Raw genomic sequence first — 18,092 nt, 5'->3', positions numbered from 1 at the left:
ATTGTTGACATTTCAGCAGCCGCGATCAAAGGAATAACTGGTAACGCAAACGAAGGGAATTAAGAAAGATATGTAAATATAATCGAGACACACGCGTGGAATTCGTTAGAAATCGTCGATGGGCACCAGGGCCAAGAAAGTTAATTAATTAAGGAGAAGTGGAAGCTGAAAGAGTTATCTGAAACATTGTTGGACGACCTTTCGTCCAGGTTACGGAAATCCTCGTCGGTTAAAGTGTAGCTTCCTCTACTAGCGAGATTTATTCGAGGGGGAAGGAAGAACTTGAGAAAAGTCTCCGTGGAACGAAAGGGTAGAGGCTATAAAAATTGTTATACCGGTTCGTTTAATCTTTGCCATTCAATTCTTCGCAGAATTGACGATTGGAAGTAACAGACACAAAAATTATTATCTCTGGGAGAAATAATCGTTAAAGATTCTAGCGGTGGAGAGACTTGTAGAGCTGATAATTTTCAACTATGAAGTCGTTGCAAGTTTCTAATTGCCGTAGATAGATAATATACTTTAATTTTTACAGATCGATTTACAGATCGTTTAGATAGAATAAGGAACAGATTTCTCAATACATTATGAAAATTGTTATCTGCTGGCAAAAAGATCTTTAAAACGCTATTTTCTATTCTGTACGAGTTGACTAATAATAAATTGCATGCTTCGAGTTATTGTATAGCAGACAACTTATTCGAATTTTTATAAATGATCTTTTATGAAGAATTGAAAAGTAGTTCGATCAGTGTAATAAATTTAATGAAAAGGTTGAAAATATCGTTATAATGTTTCCAATTAACCGAAAGGATTCTTCAAAATGTTAATTAGAATGTAGAAACTGAAAATTAGTGTCCATCATGCGGAAGAAGAAAATTTTGACGATGCTTCGTTGATTATTTTGTGAAAATATATTTCCTTATCAGATTAGATCTTCATGTAAGTCGTACAATAATTAGGTACTATTATATCTTCTATTTCGATTTAACGACAATAGATAATAATTTAAAATAAGGTAGCTGGGCAAATAGTGATTTCAAATTAATTATTTCAAGTCGTATATTCATAGGAAATTGTTCGTTCGACACATTTATCAAAAAAGTTCCCAACGTGAATTAGAAAGTTGCACACGATGAAAATTCTTCTTCACCTACGCAGCTGTGTACCTTAAAACAAGTTACTCGGTCAGTCGAGATAAACGTCCACCAATCCGCCACCGTTGCGATCGCACGAAACGAAGAAAACGAAGAAAACGAAACGATTGAAATCCGTTTGTCCATTCATTGAATAACCTATGAAACGACCACGAAGGAGAATCACTGTGACAAAAAGCAGGGTTGGCTCGGCAAGGGATAGGAAGAAAGAGAGGAAAAAACGTAAAGTTGAACGTTTGATCGACAGCCAAACGAGGAATTCAACGGAGTCTTCTGTTACAAGGTCTGTGCTCTACGCGTGGAAAGGAGTACAAGGAGGGTTGGCTACCGTGAACGGTTCGAACGTTTCCATTTCCAGGAAGAAAAGAAAGGACGAAGAAGGAAAAATGATGGAAAGCCCCGATGGATAAGGGAGAAAGGTTGGGACAAGGGATGAGAAGAGGGTGATGAAGAATGAGGTGGAACGAGGAATGAGCAGCAGGAGGAAGCTGGAAGAGAAAAGAGCAGAGAGACGGACAGATTAGCTCTTTACCATGGTACGATTTAATCTCTGCTCGCCGCAGGCCTCTGCGACCCCTTGCCGCGCGTCACCATCTTCTTCTCCACCTTCGTTGGCTGCTGCTGCCCCTGCCGAATCGACGTGCAAGAGCTTCGCTTTAAAGTTTGACTCTCGTTAAGTTGCGCACGAAAGCCCGTCAGACCGACGCGATTAGTTTTTCGCAAGCTATGTCGTTGGTCGGCGACATACGATCAATGCCGTCAAGGAGATGTCAATTTTTCCTGTCCTACTGTTCTTCCCATTTTTCAAGTCTCTTTGAGAGAGCTGGTTGTTCCAGAGTATATTGATAATGAAAGTGAGAAATATGTTTCCAGAGAGCCGCGCGTGTTTTAAGATGAAAAGGTTGCTTTTTGATCGGTCGCTACCGTATCAATTTTTGTGCAACTTTTGACAAGTCCGAGAAATTTGCATTTGGTAAGTCTGGAGTTGAGAAAATTCTTTCGTCAAGTGGCGACGTACATTTAAAGATAGGGGGATTGGTTTTTCGATTTATTTATCTTTAGGTAAAAAGTTTTCAGGGATTATCGAGTATGAATTACTAGTCGAGTGTGAAAAATTTACGTTTGACGTGATATATTTAAAACCAAGAGGATTCTTCCGACTTTTTGTTTTACGAAGTTTTTCACATTCATTATAAGAAATGCAAGAAATTTACGTCTGATAGTTTTGGATTTTCCATTTCCGATTCCCTTTTCGATTTCTAACGTTATTAACCATCTTTGACATGGGGTAAATCTTTGATTTCTATAAGCCATATATTATCGTGACCTATATTTGAGAATTCTTCGGACTAGGGTAACGCCAAGTTTTATTAGCGTTAAAGAGATTCTTACTCGTTATCAGAAACTTTCTTTGGCAAATAAAGGTTTACTTTCCAATTAATTAGCTTGTCGATGCTCTAATTTTTGCTCTTTAATTTCACCTTAAAATTTCTAATAATTATTAAAAAATCGGAACCTTTAGCCTCTCTTTCACAACTTCTTCCCAATTATCCTCGTAAATCATATATCTCGTCTCCTAATTTTCCTATTCTATTCTTTTCCCAGGTACCATAAGAAACTAAGATTAGGATCGAAATTGGACATTGTTCGACAGCAAGCTCACTTAGTTATTGGTTACGATTGTAGACGTAATCCAGATAACGAGGTGCTTCGACGTAACGAGATCAAAAGTTAATCAGTGATGATGACAGCTAATGATAAATGAGCCGCGTTCATAGGGATTCCTTTTCAGCTTGATTAAATGATCGATTTAGACACTGTGATAAATGAGCCGCGATACACGTGGAGAAAGATGACCTTCCGAGATTGAATATTCTTGGATTCTTGGGTTCTTGGGTTCCTGGGTTCCTTGTGAAATTCAAGCTCGAACGATGATAATTGCGTTCCAAGAAATAACCAGCGTTTACTTATGACCAGTGGCAGGTTGATGTTGAAAAATGAACAGAATTTAGAAATTACTCTCTTGTAAAAAATAAAAAAAATTCTTTCTTTATAATTCTTCTTGTTTCTTAAGTTGTGCTCTTTTTAACCGGAGAATTTGTATTGATAAAAACTAAGCTACAAGTCATATGCTAAAGCGTTTGATACGTTACGAACAGTTACCATTTAAAATGTGTCTGTATCTTTAGGACGAGAACGATTATAGAATTCGTGCGATAACACTGAGCGAAAAAACAATTGCAAAGATAATGGAAGATTGATAGCGAAGGCTAGATGATGGAAATAAAAAGCAAATTTTATAGAATACGCGATGAAAGAGAGATTAACGAACGAGTTTGTAACGTAATTGGTTAGTAAATAATTTTGTTAATTTTGAATCGATATATTATAAAGTAACGAAAGCAGATAGAAATTAATTGAATTCAAGCCGAAATAAATTTCTTAGCAGTTAAATGCAAGATAAATATTCGAGAAAAAAGCGAGAATAGTCAAGGATAAGAATCAGTTAACAATAGAAAAAATGTCAAAAGGTTTTGCCATAAGGCTAAACACGATATACGATATACTCGTAAAAGTGACATATCCATCACCATCGATCTCGCGTCGCCCAATAAAAGCCACGAAAAATTCCTGGGCGATGAAACTGCACCGATCGAAGCTGAAGCTCGACACGACAAATGGCCATCAATTTAAAGAAAAAAAAAAAACGCAATCAATAACGTGCGTTCAGAATGAAGATTTACAGGAGTCGTACGAGTGGCGAGCAATATTGCTAACAGTGAAATTAATTAGACAGACGAGAAAAGATTATTTATCACTGGTGCACGTTCCTCGAGCTGAAACTATCATTCTTCAGTTTCTTACGAAACAGCGAATTCTCAAGAAAAGTCGGTCGTGTCTCGAGCAAGGGAAACGTTACCGAGAATACGGCCGTGACTGATGTATCGAGACGAACAACGCGCAAGTGGCAATCCTTGAAATATCTTTATAATTAGTCTACTTGCGAGTCATCGTTCACGGAGCCTTTAATGGAAATCAAGGCCTTCTTGGACCTTATTGGCCTTTCCGAAACCATTCGATTTCCTTTCCTCCAAGAGTTGAATACAATATCGATCTTGTTACTTAATCGGATAAACATAATCTTTATTCTAATTATCATTAATATATATATGGGACTGCTCTTTCGACCAGAAAAGGGGTGGTTTCGGAGACCTATCAAAATAATTCATTATTTTTATGGAACGATATGAAAAAAACGTAGAACAACATGGAATAACAACAAAAAATAAGAGATTGAAAAGATGGGGGCTAACTTCATATCGTATCGGATCGGTCATCGCGATAAGAATATAATCGCTCATTTGTAAGTTACTTCCCCAAGCACAGTGGCGTTCATTTCCCTCTGATACGGCGTTTTAGCATCGTTAACTACGGATATACACGCGACGGCCACAGTCGACAGTCGGTGACAGGCATTCAGTATTGTTTTCTAGCCTGTGACAATGAAAGCACATGAGGCGCCTACCTCTCACACACACACACACACACACACACACACACACACACACACACACACACACACACACACACACACACACACACACACACACACACACACGGCTTTCGCTCTCACTCCGCTGATCTATTCTTCCTGCTAAGTAACTTCTACCGTGACAGCTAGATACACGGCCACTTGTTCACCACGAAACAATGGGGCCAAGAATGTCAATGGCTTCTTCCATTGTCACGCGTGCGGGGCAATATTGTCGCGAGATGCCTAGGTTGTTTAAACGTCTCTCGAGAGTCTCAGTTCTTCTATAGACAATCCTCCCGCCGATGCCTTCTATGCTTTCTTTAGATATTTTCTTCTATAGATGTGTGATTTCCATGTGGTGCTTTTTATTTTAGAGCTTCGAATTTTTCGAGTCTCGAGTGGAGATGAAAGATATCATGCTAAAATGGAAAAATAATTTATCAATGAATCTGAATTTCTTAATAAAAAAAAGAGATACGTGTATTTAAATAGCGATACTTTGTAAGATGGGTTAATCGTAAGTTAAACCTAAACATCTCACGAAACATTACGATGGAACAAAATCATCGAACAACGATCCTTTCAATAAAAAATAAATAGAGAATACTCTTTTAAATCTATTCCAGAAGCCCTTTTCACTTTAAACGACAGCAACATGACACTCATCGAATCATTGGACACATTTTCACGATTAGCAACTCGGCGAACCGCATGAGGAACTGTCAAAGTCGTCATAAATCAACGACTACAGATACCAAAATGCTAATGAAACTCTGTCCGGTCGTACGATTCCTTAACTCGAATCGACGTATTACGATTGACGTGCTTGATTCCAGCCACGGATATCATCCAGAGATTATCAAGATCCTACGGGCTTTGTGAAACTTCAACGGGAACTCCGTTTTAACTCAAGTGACCAACATTATTGCTACGCGACGGTCTATTTGTACTTGTGTTCGGTTATTAGACCAGTATTGGACGTACATAACTATTACGACAACGATATTGATAGTAGTTTATTTTGGAATCGAGCAAAATTGTTAGATATTCTCAAATTGAAATACGATCTTATATTCTCTAATTTTAATACGATAGCATGTGCCTTTTTTGTTTACCGATTAACGTTTTAGATATTGATGGCAATTTGTTTATTAAGAAATTCTTCCGCAAAGTATGCGCTATTAGTCGAGGGTTCTCAATTTTTCAGAAAAAGATTCGAAACGATCGTTTCGTTTTTAATTCGATTTATTATTTTCACCTTATCTGAGGTATTCCAGTAAATTGTTAAAAATGTATTAATTTTCTACTTCTGTGCTTGTACTTGTTACAATATACAAAAAAAAATATTTTTAGGATAAATGGTCAAATCCTGCAATCGGTTTTCCATTATGAGATATAGGTTGACCAATCTTGGAGGAAAATCCTTCTGGTCGCGTTTGTCTCTTGACTCGTGACCGAACAATTTTCTGGAGCGTGAACGTCGATCGATGAACTCGATAAAAAGCGGATAACGAGGCTGCCGATGAAATTCGACAGAGTTTTGACGTCAGCCGCTAATTTTTCGTCGATCGGGATCGAGGCAATTGTCATTTCGTTGAAAACTTTTTTATCGTTCTCCTGATTTACTACGATCAAAGGATAATCCTTACCTAACGAATTTCGTGAAACTCAAACACCTCACTTTTGTTCCTATGAAATTAGGAGAAATTTTAACAAAAATTGGTCGAAACCAAACTGACGCGCCTTTCGATTTTCCATTCAATTTTGATCAACTCGATACTCGGTTCGTCAAAGCAACAAAGCAAAATCACATTATAACCTGAGATGCGAAATTTGAACGCGTAAATTACATATAAGCAGTAAAAATTCTCAATCTCCGAAGAGAATTTTTTACTAACCCGAGTCCCGTTTCTTCGAACAGATACGAGAGTCCAGTCGTTCCTTTAAAAACCAGAAAAGAGCTAAAAGAGAACAAAAAAAAAAAAAAAATGAAGAAAAGAAGAAATCGTTAGTTAGAAAGAATTCATAGTAAAGGTAAAAAGGGAAAAGGGACGTGTCCTCGGGAGAACGTTCGCGAAAATTCATGGAAAGTACAAGCCAGACGGGCTAGCGTTAATCTGAATCGGACATACTCGCGCTCTAATATTTCAGCGAGTGACAAGAGCAAAACTAGCTGACTCGCAAGACTCTTCAAAAGCTCGATTCCACCGAGTTTTCAGCTCTTCGACTCTCCGCTCACCCCCGTTGGTGTCCCTTTTCCTTTTCGGTCAGCTAATCCGCTGGCGCGTCGCCGGGGGTATTTCAACTACTGACTATTTCCAGCGGCGTGCGAAACAAAAGCGCGCGAGTCGCGACCCTGAGCGTTCTGTCCCGATAATTACGAGCAGCTGAGTCGTTGCGGCGAAGGGCGTGAGATGCCCGATACCGGCTCTTTTCATGTTCCAGAACATGGAAGAATGGTTTCACCTTTGGTAATTTTAGCAAGATAACACTCCTGTTAACCCCTTTCTTCGGTAAAGATGGAACGGTAACACATGTAACTATCAATGTAGACAGCAAATGTTTAAACATTTTTGGAAAATTTGAACAATTGCGAGTCCTGAAACTTGAGGATTTACCTAAATTTTTTATAATGGCTAAAAGAAAGAAGAGGATTGCTAGCATTCTCTCACGAGGAAAGAGGAAGCAAAAGAGGGTTACTGATGCTTAACATTCCAGTCTCCGCCCCGATCTTTCGCTTTCCACTTTGAGATATACGTCCTCTCGATCATCGAGTACTATCCCGATGCTCGTAGAAATTGACTAGAAAATTTTGCATCATCAAAAGTAAAAACTTTACTGTTATTGCTTTCTTAATGTTAGAAATATCAACTTTTTCTTTTTTTTTTCATTTTTACAGAGAAGCAGTTTTGAACTTCAACATTCTAAAAATCTCGTTTACCATAATGTTGAAATATTCTTTGTTTTCGTCACCCTTGGCTTCTACGAAGTTAATTGTTTAATTATTCTATTGTTAATTATTTTCAACAAATTGAGTCGCCCGTATAATTTAGAATTAACGTCGATTAATTGATTTATAGCTGTAAAATTGTTGTTAATATGTCCTATGCAAGATATCCTATGTAATCGTCAGTTTTTCTTTATTCATTCATTACTAATTTCGCCTCTCAATTAATTCAAACTTTCTGTAACAAACATTCACAGATCGAGTTAATCACTGCTCCAACCAGCACAACCAAATTCCAAACTCGGGGCTTTGCTGCCGGTAATTCCATTCGTCTATTGGAAGTTGGCCCTTTTGTTCGCGGAAAATTAACCAAGTTACGCCGTCCGGTCTGAACGACGCGGCGGAGATAAAGTTTATCCGGTAGCAGATGATTCGCGACCATACTTGCCTATCAAAATTTCACGAATTCCCGTCGAACCAGGATTTTCTCACGGTTTTACAGCCGATAGACTATTTTCCAGCGACCGTTTTGTATGCCATTTCCGCGACCTCCAGTAATCCTCTATTTGAATGGAAGAGATTTCTTCGAGCTGGAAATGTCGTTGCTTATACGTCACTGTCGCGATCGACGCTGATATCCTATAGATTTTCAGGATAGGGATTGTATTTTATTTTTGTAAAAAACGATATTTGAGGAAAAGTTGCTTTTTTTACGAGTATGTAGTTTTCTTAATTCGATTCGTAGTTACTAGGAATTGTTGGTTTTATTTATAGATACCGTGGAGGGCGAGAATCCGTACGGATGACAAGATATCTTTGAATTTGTTGTCTCGAAATTTAATCATTTAGCTTCCACGAGCGAAAAGTGGTTATATTTCGCGTATCGTTTCATCTACGTTCGTTTGTTTCAATGTTTTACAGGATTTCCTGATGGATCTTTGAGGGGATGAGAGGATAGAAAGGAATTTTATTTCTCATCAACGAGAGGGATACGTTGGCCTCGAACGTGGAATTGTTTGAAGAGGAGAAACGAGATTTTTCATCGTTTTAATTCCTTTTCGTTTCCCTACCGTAGTCATTGCAGTGTAATCACAGTAATTAATTGCTTTTCTGGGCGTCACGTTCCCGGCTGTTTCTCGACCTCGTCTGTTCCTCGAGTCGTTTTCAAATTGCAATTAAAAACGTGGTTTGTTCATCGTAACTGGGCGTCTGTCTCGTACATAGGTACGGTGGATTTCAGGTTATGTTTGACGACGATACGTGTGGTATGTGGTTCATGAAGAAACGAAATTTCATTCGCGGTATCAGATGTCGAGTCTTTTACGAGCTTTTCATATCAAGATTCTCAGTAACCAATAACAGATTCGCGATATTAATCGACGGTGTTTTACTCGTAGGTAAGAAAATCCTGTTCCATGCAACTTCTAATTGTAATTTCATATACAGTAACTAATAGTTTATGTAGATAAATTTTCTAGTTCAGTGCAATAGAAGGGAACGTATTGTTAGTGTTACGCCACGAGGCTTACCATAGGCCGTATTCCTAACCGTCGCTCGTGGCACTACAGTGTCGCGAGCGGATCGTCTCATCTGCCCGACATTTGTTTGTATATTTATGCAAGGTAGCGGCAATTATCAAAAAGAGCGAATTCTAGAAACGTCGATTCGTTCCGTTATTTTAAATACACACAGAAGGTGACACGCGTGATCATGGCGTGATCGGTGGCGTGACCCGAGCATGGTAGGGATCGCCTCCCAGAAAGCACAAAGGGACCATCGAAGGGCAATCAGTATCGATCGAGGATCCGAACGGAATGCATTAAGAGTGTCTAACGAACAAAATCCAAGTCGCTTAGTCTACCACATACATCAAGAAATATTGTAAAGTCGAGTCGAATTACTGCATCAAACTAAGTATATAATCGTTAAATAATTTGTGGCGTGCTCATTATATTATTTTATATATTGTCAAATATATCGTTTTTTGTTAACCCTGTTAATTCAGTGTTAACCTCATTTAACCACCTCTGTTATCTTAACTGAAACAGGGGAACGACTAATTTGCAGCGTCGATTATCCGAATCGTAGCGAGAATTTACGCCTCTCGCTGACGTGCTTTCCTCGCGATCGCGTCTCTCCGCGAATGGTCGTAACAGTTAGTGCCAGAATAAGACGGTACACCGGTGCACCGGTACAATGGGAAATAAATAAAATAATATTTCGATAATATAAGTACATTGATATATGTATAATATATGTATATATGTATGTCGTAACTTTCAAGTCATGTATACTCTATTCAACAATTATGTTACGGTATAAATTTGCAAATATGTATATATATATAAAATGTTAATCTTAATTATACTTTGTATATTGTATAATTATACATTGTGAGAAGTTCCTTTAAGATAAAGGAAAAAAGAAGGAAAAATTGTAAAAATATTTCGAGTCGCACCATCGATCGATCAACCATCCTCAACTTCGTCGTACCCTTTCCGCTTTTCCAAACCTATACATTACACCAAGACGTCTTACAACGAAGACGAGAGAGCAAACACAGCCGGATGCAGCCCGCGGCTGATTATGTTTTCACAGCGACCATCAGCCACGTGGAGGGGAACGTTCGCTACAATACCGAGATCAATGGAGGAGCGGGTCGGGTTAATTAACGACCGTGTTGCGAGAAACGATGAAGAGGAGGAAAGGAAGAGGAGAGAGGAGAGGAGAGGAGAGAAGTGGACGCGACGACAAAAGCGCGTAAGACTCGACGAAAGAAGCCGTGTGGAAGTCGATGGAACTGTAGCTGCCTGCGGCCATTGTCACGTTCTAAGAAATGGAATACGCGATAGCCGACTCCTTTCTCGAGATATCAAGGCTCGCTCGCGCGTTCTTGATATATTCTTGAAAGAAGCGAATGCTTACTGCTAGATTCTCTTATGGGTAGGCATTCATAACGGTAAGAATTGGGAGAAGATCTACCGATGCAGAACAGAGAATCGTGTATAGTGAGCGATAACGTGTCCGGTCAAGGGTGAAGGAAGGTTACAACGATAGCACTAAGTGGATTTTAGTTGTATTTTTATGCCTAGGAGCATTTTATATGCACAACATGATATTGATTTTTCTATTAATCTGTCTGTAATTTTCGTAATTTAATTTCTTTGTTATAATGACGAAAACAGATACTTGTACGAGAAAAAGCGCACTAATCGTAAGAGGTGTTACTACGTTGATACGACCAACTACCAGTAAAAAATTCTTACAATTTAGATCTGTAAAGCTTTCTATAAAACAACAAGAACTCTTCTTCCGTAAAGATTGTTACACTTAAAAACTCACGATAAAGAAATCGTATTAGTTCTATGCAATGTTGCTATCTTACGGATTTTCTATTTTTATTTCATTTTTTTTTTTTTTTTTTTGTTAAAAAAAAAGAAAAGAAAAAATGTTCATCAACTCAATTTGCAAAGTAAAACAAAATTCGGCAATGCGGGCGAGGCTCACAAACTTCTTTGTAGGATTTTTTCATTTGAGGAATACGGCGTGCCGCGGCGTCATGGAAGCGTCAGCAATTTTTTCCCATTTTCGTCCTCTCCTTTACGCTTTCGAGTTCGCGCGAAGTAATCGTCAGAGAGATTCGCGATGCGTCAACTTTGTCGAGCGTACTCCGTTAAATTAACGCTCGTTTTACGGTTGAGAACCTTCGAATCAGGTGGCACTGCCTTTTTTTCTTTCTTTCTTTTCTTTTTTTTCTTTTTCCTCTTTCTCACCCCAAGTAGAGAGAGAAGTTTCCATTGTTTTCGAGACCAGTGTTGAAGCTGATTTTAATCAGTCCCCCTTCGACTCGCTTATTGCTCGTTTCCTACTGTAAACTATTTTATGATCTTGATGGGAATCGAATTCTTGGTGTTTGCGTTAAATGAAGCGAGATGTTGTTCACGATATTGAAATTTGCAAGATTTTAATTAGTTGTCGATTAGTTGGAAAAAACATTTCTATAGGGAACTACGCGTAAAAGGTTGAAAACTATTTTAAAGAAAATTTTTAAGAAAAAAAAAAAGAAAGAAATCGTGAATCTTCAAAAATACTGGATACCTCGAATACATACGACCAAAAGTAAAAATATCAAAAGTATCACGTCTGGAGTTCTACAAATCTAGTGAAACGCGGAGCAACTTTTCTTGAGTCTTGGTAGATTTCAAAGAATAAAACAGAGAATGCATATGTAACAATATGTCTTAAACATCTTCAGAGACGACCAAACATAGTCGTCTTAAAAATTGTTATAATATTTCAAATAATTAACAGTTGTAACTTATTTCTTCGAGTTTTAGAAAAAGGAAGAGCTGTTCGTTTCCTTAATGAAATTTTTAATTTTCCAACTCTAATATTAAAGACCCATCCGTTGCTCTATCCGAATCATCGACTTTTACCGAACTTGCGCTATCAAACATTTCAAATCATCGAAAAATCAAATTTTCCAGCAGAATAAACAATTCCAATATAACACATTTCCAAGCACGCGATCTCCAAACTCGTTAAAAATTCATCGTAAGCCTCCAAGATACGAAAAATTCAATCTCCGAATAAATAAAAGTTGCCAAGAAATTCTCAACGGTATAATGAATAAAATCTGAAAAAGCAATCAAACGCGAAGATATTATTCTCTAAATCCTCGCGTCGTCAAATACAGCCTTGTAACAGGTGACGCAATACCGTATCGAATAGAATTAAAAAGATGATAAAAAGAAGAGGGAAAGGTTCGAGTTAGAAGACTTTCCGGAAAAACAGAATCGCTATCCAAGAAACTTTTTCTCTGGCATCGAAGAGAGGATTCGACTTGACGATTCAGAGACTGTGATACTATTGGCGAAAGAAAATCCAAATTGTCAAACATGGAGGATGCCAAGGTGGAGGATTAAGGGCCAGCTCGGTCGTTTAATTTCCGTCCTGACAAAACAACCGGTCAGTCATACCTTTGAATTGCAGATGTCTGTTCCGGCAACTGGATAGATCGCTATCGAACGTCTCGATAACGGAGTTGGAGGAAAGTGCTACATTGGCCAAGATTTTCGCGTATAGCAAAAGAGGAAAGAAACGTGTGAACATTTAAGGGTTTGAAAAGATAGATTACAAATTACAACTTACTTTACAAATTACGGGTCCCGAAAAATCGTTCCGCCTTCTGTAAACTTGGATATAAGTAGAAATGTGGAATTTGGATTTCTGGAACTGGTCATAGAAATGGTAAAAGTTGTTCGGTTAGTAGTTATACAGGGTGGTTTGTAACTGGTGGTACAAGCGGAAAGGGGGTGATTCTATGCGAAAAAAGAAGTCGAAAATATAGAATAAAAATTTTTCGTTTGAGGTTTTGTTTTCGAGGAAATCGATTTTGAATTTTCAACTTTTGAACTTTTTTTCGAAAGAACCATATTCGCCGAGGGTTCGTTCTGCTCTTTGAATAACACGTCTGTCAGGATGTCGACGATTTGAATACCGGTGCCTTTAATGATCAGCTGCGGCTGATGCGTTACCACCACACGCACATAACGAAAGTATCATGTCCGTATATTCCCAATTGCTGTATGTAGACATGATGGTAGACTAATAGGTACTGATAGTGGATAGCGATAACAGTCGGATAGTAAGTTAATAGGTAGGAAAACACTTCGATCATATTGGAAGTGTTTATCAACATAACGTCAATCGAGGCAACGATCTACAGTGAGATCCGTTATAACGAGACGTGATAAAGTGCACGCGTACCAAGCGAAAATTCAAAATTTTCAAAAGTTGCAAAAATTTGTCTTGTAGTGGCGAAAATCGATTATTAAAATATACAAGAAATACGTGATAGCGGATTTTAAGATATAGCGAAATATTTGAAATATACGTAAAAATATTCTTAAAAAGCTAGAATAATTATTTCCAAAGATGTAGTATATAATTTATATTACTGTGTTTTAAATCGTGTGTATATTTCACGATATCCTCCTATGAAATATCTATGGTAGCAGATAGACATATTTCACAGGTGTCTGTACCTATACAGTCGCCACTTGCTCGCCCAACGTCCGATCAGGCACTTGTACCTTTGAATAATTTCGGTCTCGCACTTGTCCATTCTATCCGTTCTATGTCTGACCACGCATAATACTACTCCACTAGCTGCCAGCTGAATAGACCTCCGACGCTGAATACTCGAGCGAGAGCTACGTATTCTACTGTGATCCGACTGACCAAGCATGAATCTATTCCACTGCGTACAAGATACTCGACCCAATGCGACCTATACACGATCCTATTCTACCGTCGATTTCTCCGACTGCCCAGTTTTCAAACATCGTCCCACATTATGTTGCCACAAGATATTTCCAACTAAATTGTAGTCACCATTAGCTGATATAATATTTGTTAAATACATATAATTGGAATTTTAAATGTTTCGACTTTAACAATCGTATTTTTCTTTTTCGTTCCCTTCTTTTTCTTCTTTTAGTTAAAAATCAGTTAATTATAATTTAGTCAAAAATTTACCTCTCTTTTCAAAGGAATAATTGCCGCAGTTCTTTGTAATAAATTGTAAAATATAATTTTTAGTGAATCGAAGCCATTAAGAGAAAGCCAGATAGATCTACTACGATATATGTAATAAGTGAATAAAAATCTCGACAGATTCAGCAATTTCAACGTGAAATATCTCGTTTAGAAAGTCAATTAACAAGTAATCTCGCGAGAGATTCGCTTTATTCCATTGAAAAGGATACAATAACGAGTTTGACAATCCGTAGAACTTGGAGGAATAACCATTGTCCCCAATATATATGTATGTATCGATTCAGTTATGGAAATAAAAATTCGATTTGATTAATTCCTTTTTCCTTTTCCCGAAGGGATGAATGGCAATAATTGCTAATTATAGTGTATACGGCACTGTCAGTTGCAGAAGATCAGTCTTAAATGAGCACATGAAACTTAAAATTTACATCGAGAAAACTTTAAAATATAGGTAATCATATAGTATCATATATCAATATTGGTAACTGTAAGAGTTAACGAATACCATTCTAAACGATGCAGCTTATTCCATTCGAAGCACCGCAATGTTGAAAATTCCGTAACGCATAAAATCCTCAAAGTGAATACGTTTTGATCGGAAGAGATAATCGCACTCTGTAAATCGATCGTGCCGTTCAGCCTACAACGAGATAATTTTGCTAAAAGGGGATTTCTTTTCCAGATAAAAAAGAAGAAAGAGAGGAGAGGAAAGAGTGTTTTCGGATAAATGGCAGCGTTGCGTACCGTAATGATTTTCCCTAGCGGCCCACAGGGTAGTATCAATGGCGGCACGGGCAGAGCGTAAGAATTATGCCGGCGCGGTGGAGTTTCAGAGGCTGTGAAACGAACTGAAAGCGTCCTCTCGTGTCGCGGCACAAAGACTCTAATGATGTGAGCTTGTAAGCTCACCCACGCAAACCAACTGGAAATCACCCCTTCGTTCTGTTCTCCATGTGGCTTCGTTAGAACCGGACCTCGTCACCGATGACCGCTTTCTCGCCGAAAAGAAACGGATGAAAAGAAAGGAAGAAAAAAAGAAAAAGAAAGAAAAAGAGAAAAAAGGAGGAAAAAGAAGAAAGTGTACAGAACAGAGCTTCTATCGGAGATGAGATTGCACGAACGCATATGCGGTGGGACAAACAGTCTGGCATGGATGAGGAATGTTGCTGGGAACGGATGGAAAACGATGTTGATGTAGAAATTCGCAAATTGCTAGGTTAATTAGCGAAGATGTGACAAGAAACGTCATCTCGATCTTCCGAGTTATTTTCTATTCTTCTTTCTCTTTTCGAATATAACGAAGCGATATATGCGAACATATGCTGTTTGTTGCTTGATTTTTGTGTTTGTGGAAATAGTTTTCTGAAAAATGTAAGGTATAAGTTAGAAAAAGTAAGGTATTGCTAAGAAAAGAACGTTGACATTGCAAATGTGTAACTTGCGTGTTTGAAAACTTGTTCATTCGTGAAAATATTAAACGTTGTAAAATATCGTCGAGAATATGTACCAGAGATATAATATATTTGAGTTGTTCGGAAGTCACATCGAACAATTTTATTGAGGTTGTAAATGTTGTCCGTGATAATTGTAGCTGCTGGCTGTAGATGTCGCTGCTGGAGTACTGCTGTATTTTCTTCCTATGTAAGAATCGTGGAAAAAAAATCGGACTACGGGCGCCGGGATTTGAGAACCCGGGTCCCGAACGTTCGTAACTTAAGGCGCTAACCACTGCGCTGCCGTTGTCCGGTCCTAGTTAGTGTCTAGTGGTGGTATTTACTGTCGAGTGCCGCCACAGTATCCTCTTACCAGTGATAACGTTTCTCCCTTGTGTTGTAAAGCGTCAGCCGTTTGTTGTCAAACCCGTGCAGATGTTGCGCGAAGTCTTCGATGTGACGATGGATACCTGTCGATACGGTGCGGGGCGTTCCGCGTACGGTCGTAGGCCTCTATTCTTCTTTTTGGTATGACGTGCTGGTCGTGATGCCCATGAACTTTGCAATGGCTACATCACTCCTGGCTTGGTCATCGTCCCGTATCCTGTCACCTGCTTGCGTGGGTCGGCGGTGAGGCGTCGAGGTTTTGCTGAAGAAGGAAGGGCCGTTCCGTGTTCGTCGTAGCGGTAGGTCCAGATTGCCACAGTCTTAGGTTCGCGATGATCGAAGTCTCGAGTAGCGCTATCACGGTCACCTCTTTTTTGCTGTCGATCACGCCGGGGTCACCAATTTGAGGTGTATATGTTAGTCGTCGTGATAGATGCGGCTACCTAGTGTAGAGGCCGGTTGAAATAGGTTCGGCGGCCGGTGTGCTGCCGTCGTCCGACCCTAGTTAGTGTCGAGTGGTGGTATTTGCTGTCGAGTGCCGTCATATTATAAGTGAAAAAGCACAGAAGAGAGACGATGTTACGAGTATCTGCTACTTTTTAAACTTACCTGAGAATTTACTATTATTATTTATGTCGTTTTCTTCCGACGAATAAACTTTATTTATTTCTATTATTTATTTCTTCAGAATAGAATATTAATCATGCACCTAGGCTATGTAAGATATATAATGAAATAAAGAAATTAGTGAACAGTGCAGTTGTGTAATATGTATAGCTAAGAATTATATATTTTTCAGAATATACATATATATGCGTAAATTTATAAAACAATCGTCAACGAAGGTTTCGCATTTAAAAAACGAAAGGCTTTTTAACTCGGCGAAGGTGCGACAAGGCTATCGATATAAGTCGATAATCGAGGAGAAGTTTCTCCAGACATTTCGATCCTAACCACGAAAACTATTCCCACTCGAAGCAACTCGGTTTCCTATTTTCTCGACGGTGTTCCTCGGTGCCATCCCATTTTTCCACGGATTAAAAATTCTCGCGTAGATTTATCGCGTCCGGACCGTGCGTTCTTCGGCGTGATTTACGAGCAACCAACCAAGAGTCTTGAATCGCTTTTTTCCTCGAAGCTGTGAAGCCGCGTTTCGAAAGCTGCGCATCATCGATACAAGTGAATATATCCTGCAGGTTTAAAATGTTTCTGTTCTCTTCTGTTTCCTCTAAAAACTTTTAACCTCAGAGATATTAACATTATTACGCGTACAGTAACGATACGATTTAATGCGATAAACGTACGATAACATGATTACGCATATAATATGAATATAAAAGTTTTCCATGGCACGCGTTCAAATACTTTTGGTAACAAATTAAGAAAGAAATATTTAGCACAGTTTGCAGAAAAATGTATTTGAATAGGTTAGCAATTGCAACGTCTCTCTATATGTATTCCAGCAATTCCTGTAACTCGTTCCGACCACTTTGGTTTTCATAATGTTGGCGCTTTAAGATGCGGTCCTGGCAAGTTTTCCTCGGAAAACCTTTCTCCACGTTGAAATATCCTTACAAAACACGCAACGTCGGTCGTCGTCTGACGCCATTATCGTCTGTTAGCCACGTTATATCGTATTGTATTAACGTGTCATTTTTATCAGTCTGACATCGTGACGATGGACGAGAAGCCCTGGTATTCGCGGATTTCTAATACGAATAATACGTACACGATCGTAATAAGTTATCAAAGGATGCGTCTAGCGTACGTACAATACATAGAATACGTGAAAGCGCTTTTCTCTTGTAAATAACACGGTAATTTAGCATCTGCTCGGTCTGTAGAAACGTTCCAAGAAATTTCGGCCGCGATCGTTAATTTTCCCCGATGTTTGGCTGCCACGATGCGCAGGAAACGCGCGAGAAACCACGAATATTAATAATATTAGCAATTTGTGCGCGAGAAAGATGGAATGAATGTAACAAGAAATGAGATAAATTATAAATGACTGACAAATATGTATTTGATAACTTTAAACAACGATCGAAATTAAAAGGTAAGAGATAATAACC

At 38.6% G+C, this 18,092-nt stretch overlaps 2 protein-coding genes across 6 annotated transcripts in view; one reads left to right on the top strand and one right to left on the bottom strand.

Annotated features, from left to right (window-relative positions):
• LOC122575908 (MICOS complex subunit Mic60) overlaps nt 1-15,738 on the top strand; it is an 88,705-nt gene extending 72,967 nt beyond the window's left edge. For all 5 annotated transcript variants that reach the window (XR_006319587.1, XR_006319586.1, XR_006319585.1 and 2 more), the window contains one exon: nt 14,883-15,738. Coding sequence is in view for 1 of the 5 variants with exons in the window: in XM_043745405.1 (XP_043601340.1) it covers nt 14,883-14,927 (45 nt within the window). In the remaining 4 variants the exon portion in view is untranslated. The remainder of the gene's footprint in view (nt 1-14,882) is intronic.
• LOC122575913 (U-scoloptoxin(05)-Sm1a) overlaps nt 1-18,092 on the bottom strand; it is a 61,594-nt gene that overhangs the window by 28,354 nt on the left and 15,148 nt on the right. The window lies entirely within an intron of this gene.

This window comes from Bombus pyrosoma, linkage group LG15 (assembly GCF_014825855.1).
Source record: "Bombus pyrosoma isolate SC7728 linkage group LG15, ASM1482585v1, whole genome shotgun sequence".
In the NCBI taxonomy this organism is placed as follows: Eukaryota; Metazoa; Arthropoda; class Insecta; order Hymenoptera; family Apidae; genus Bombus; species Bombus pyrosoma.
The sequence above is the reverse complement of the archived record's forward strand: the minus strand, read 5'-3'. Positions and strand labels throughout refer to the sequence as shown.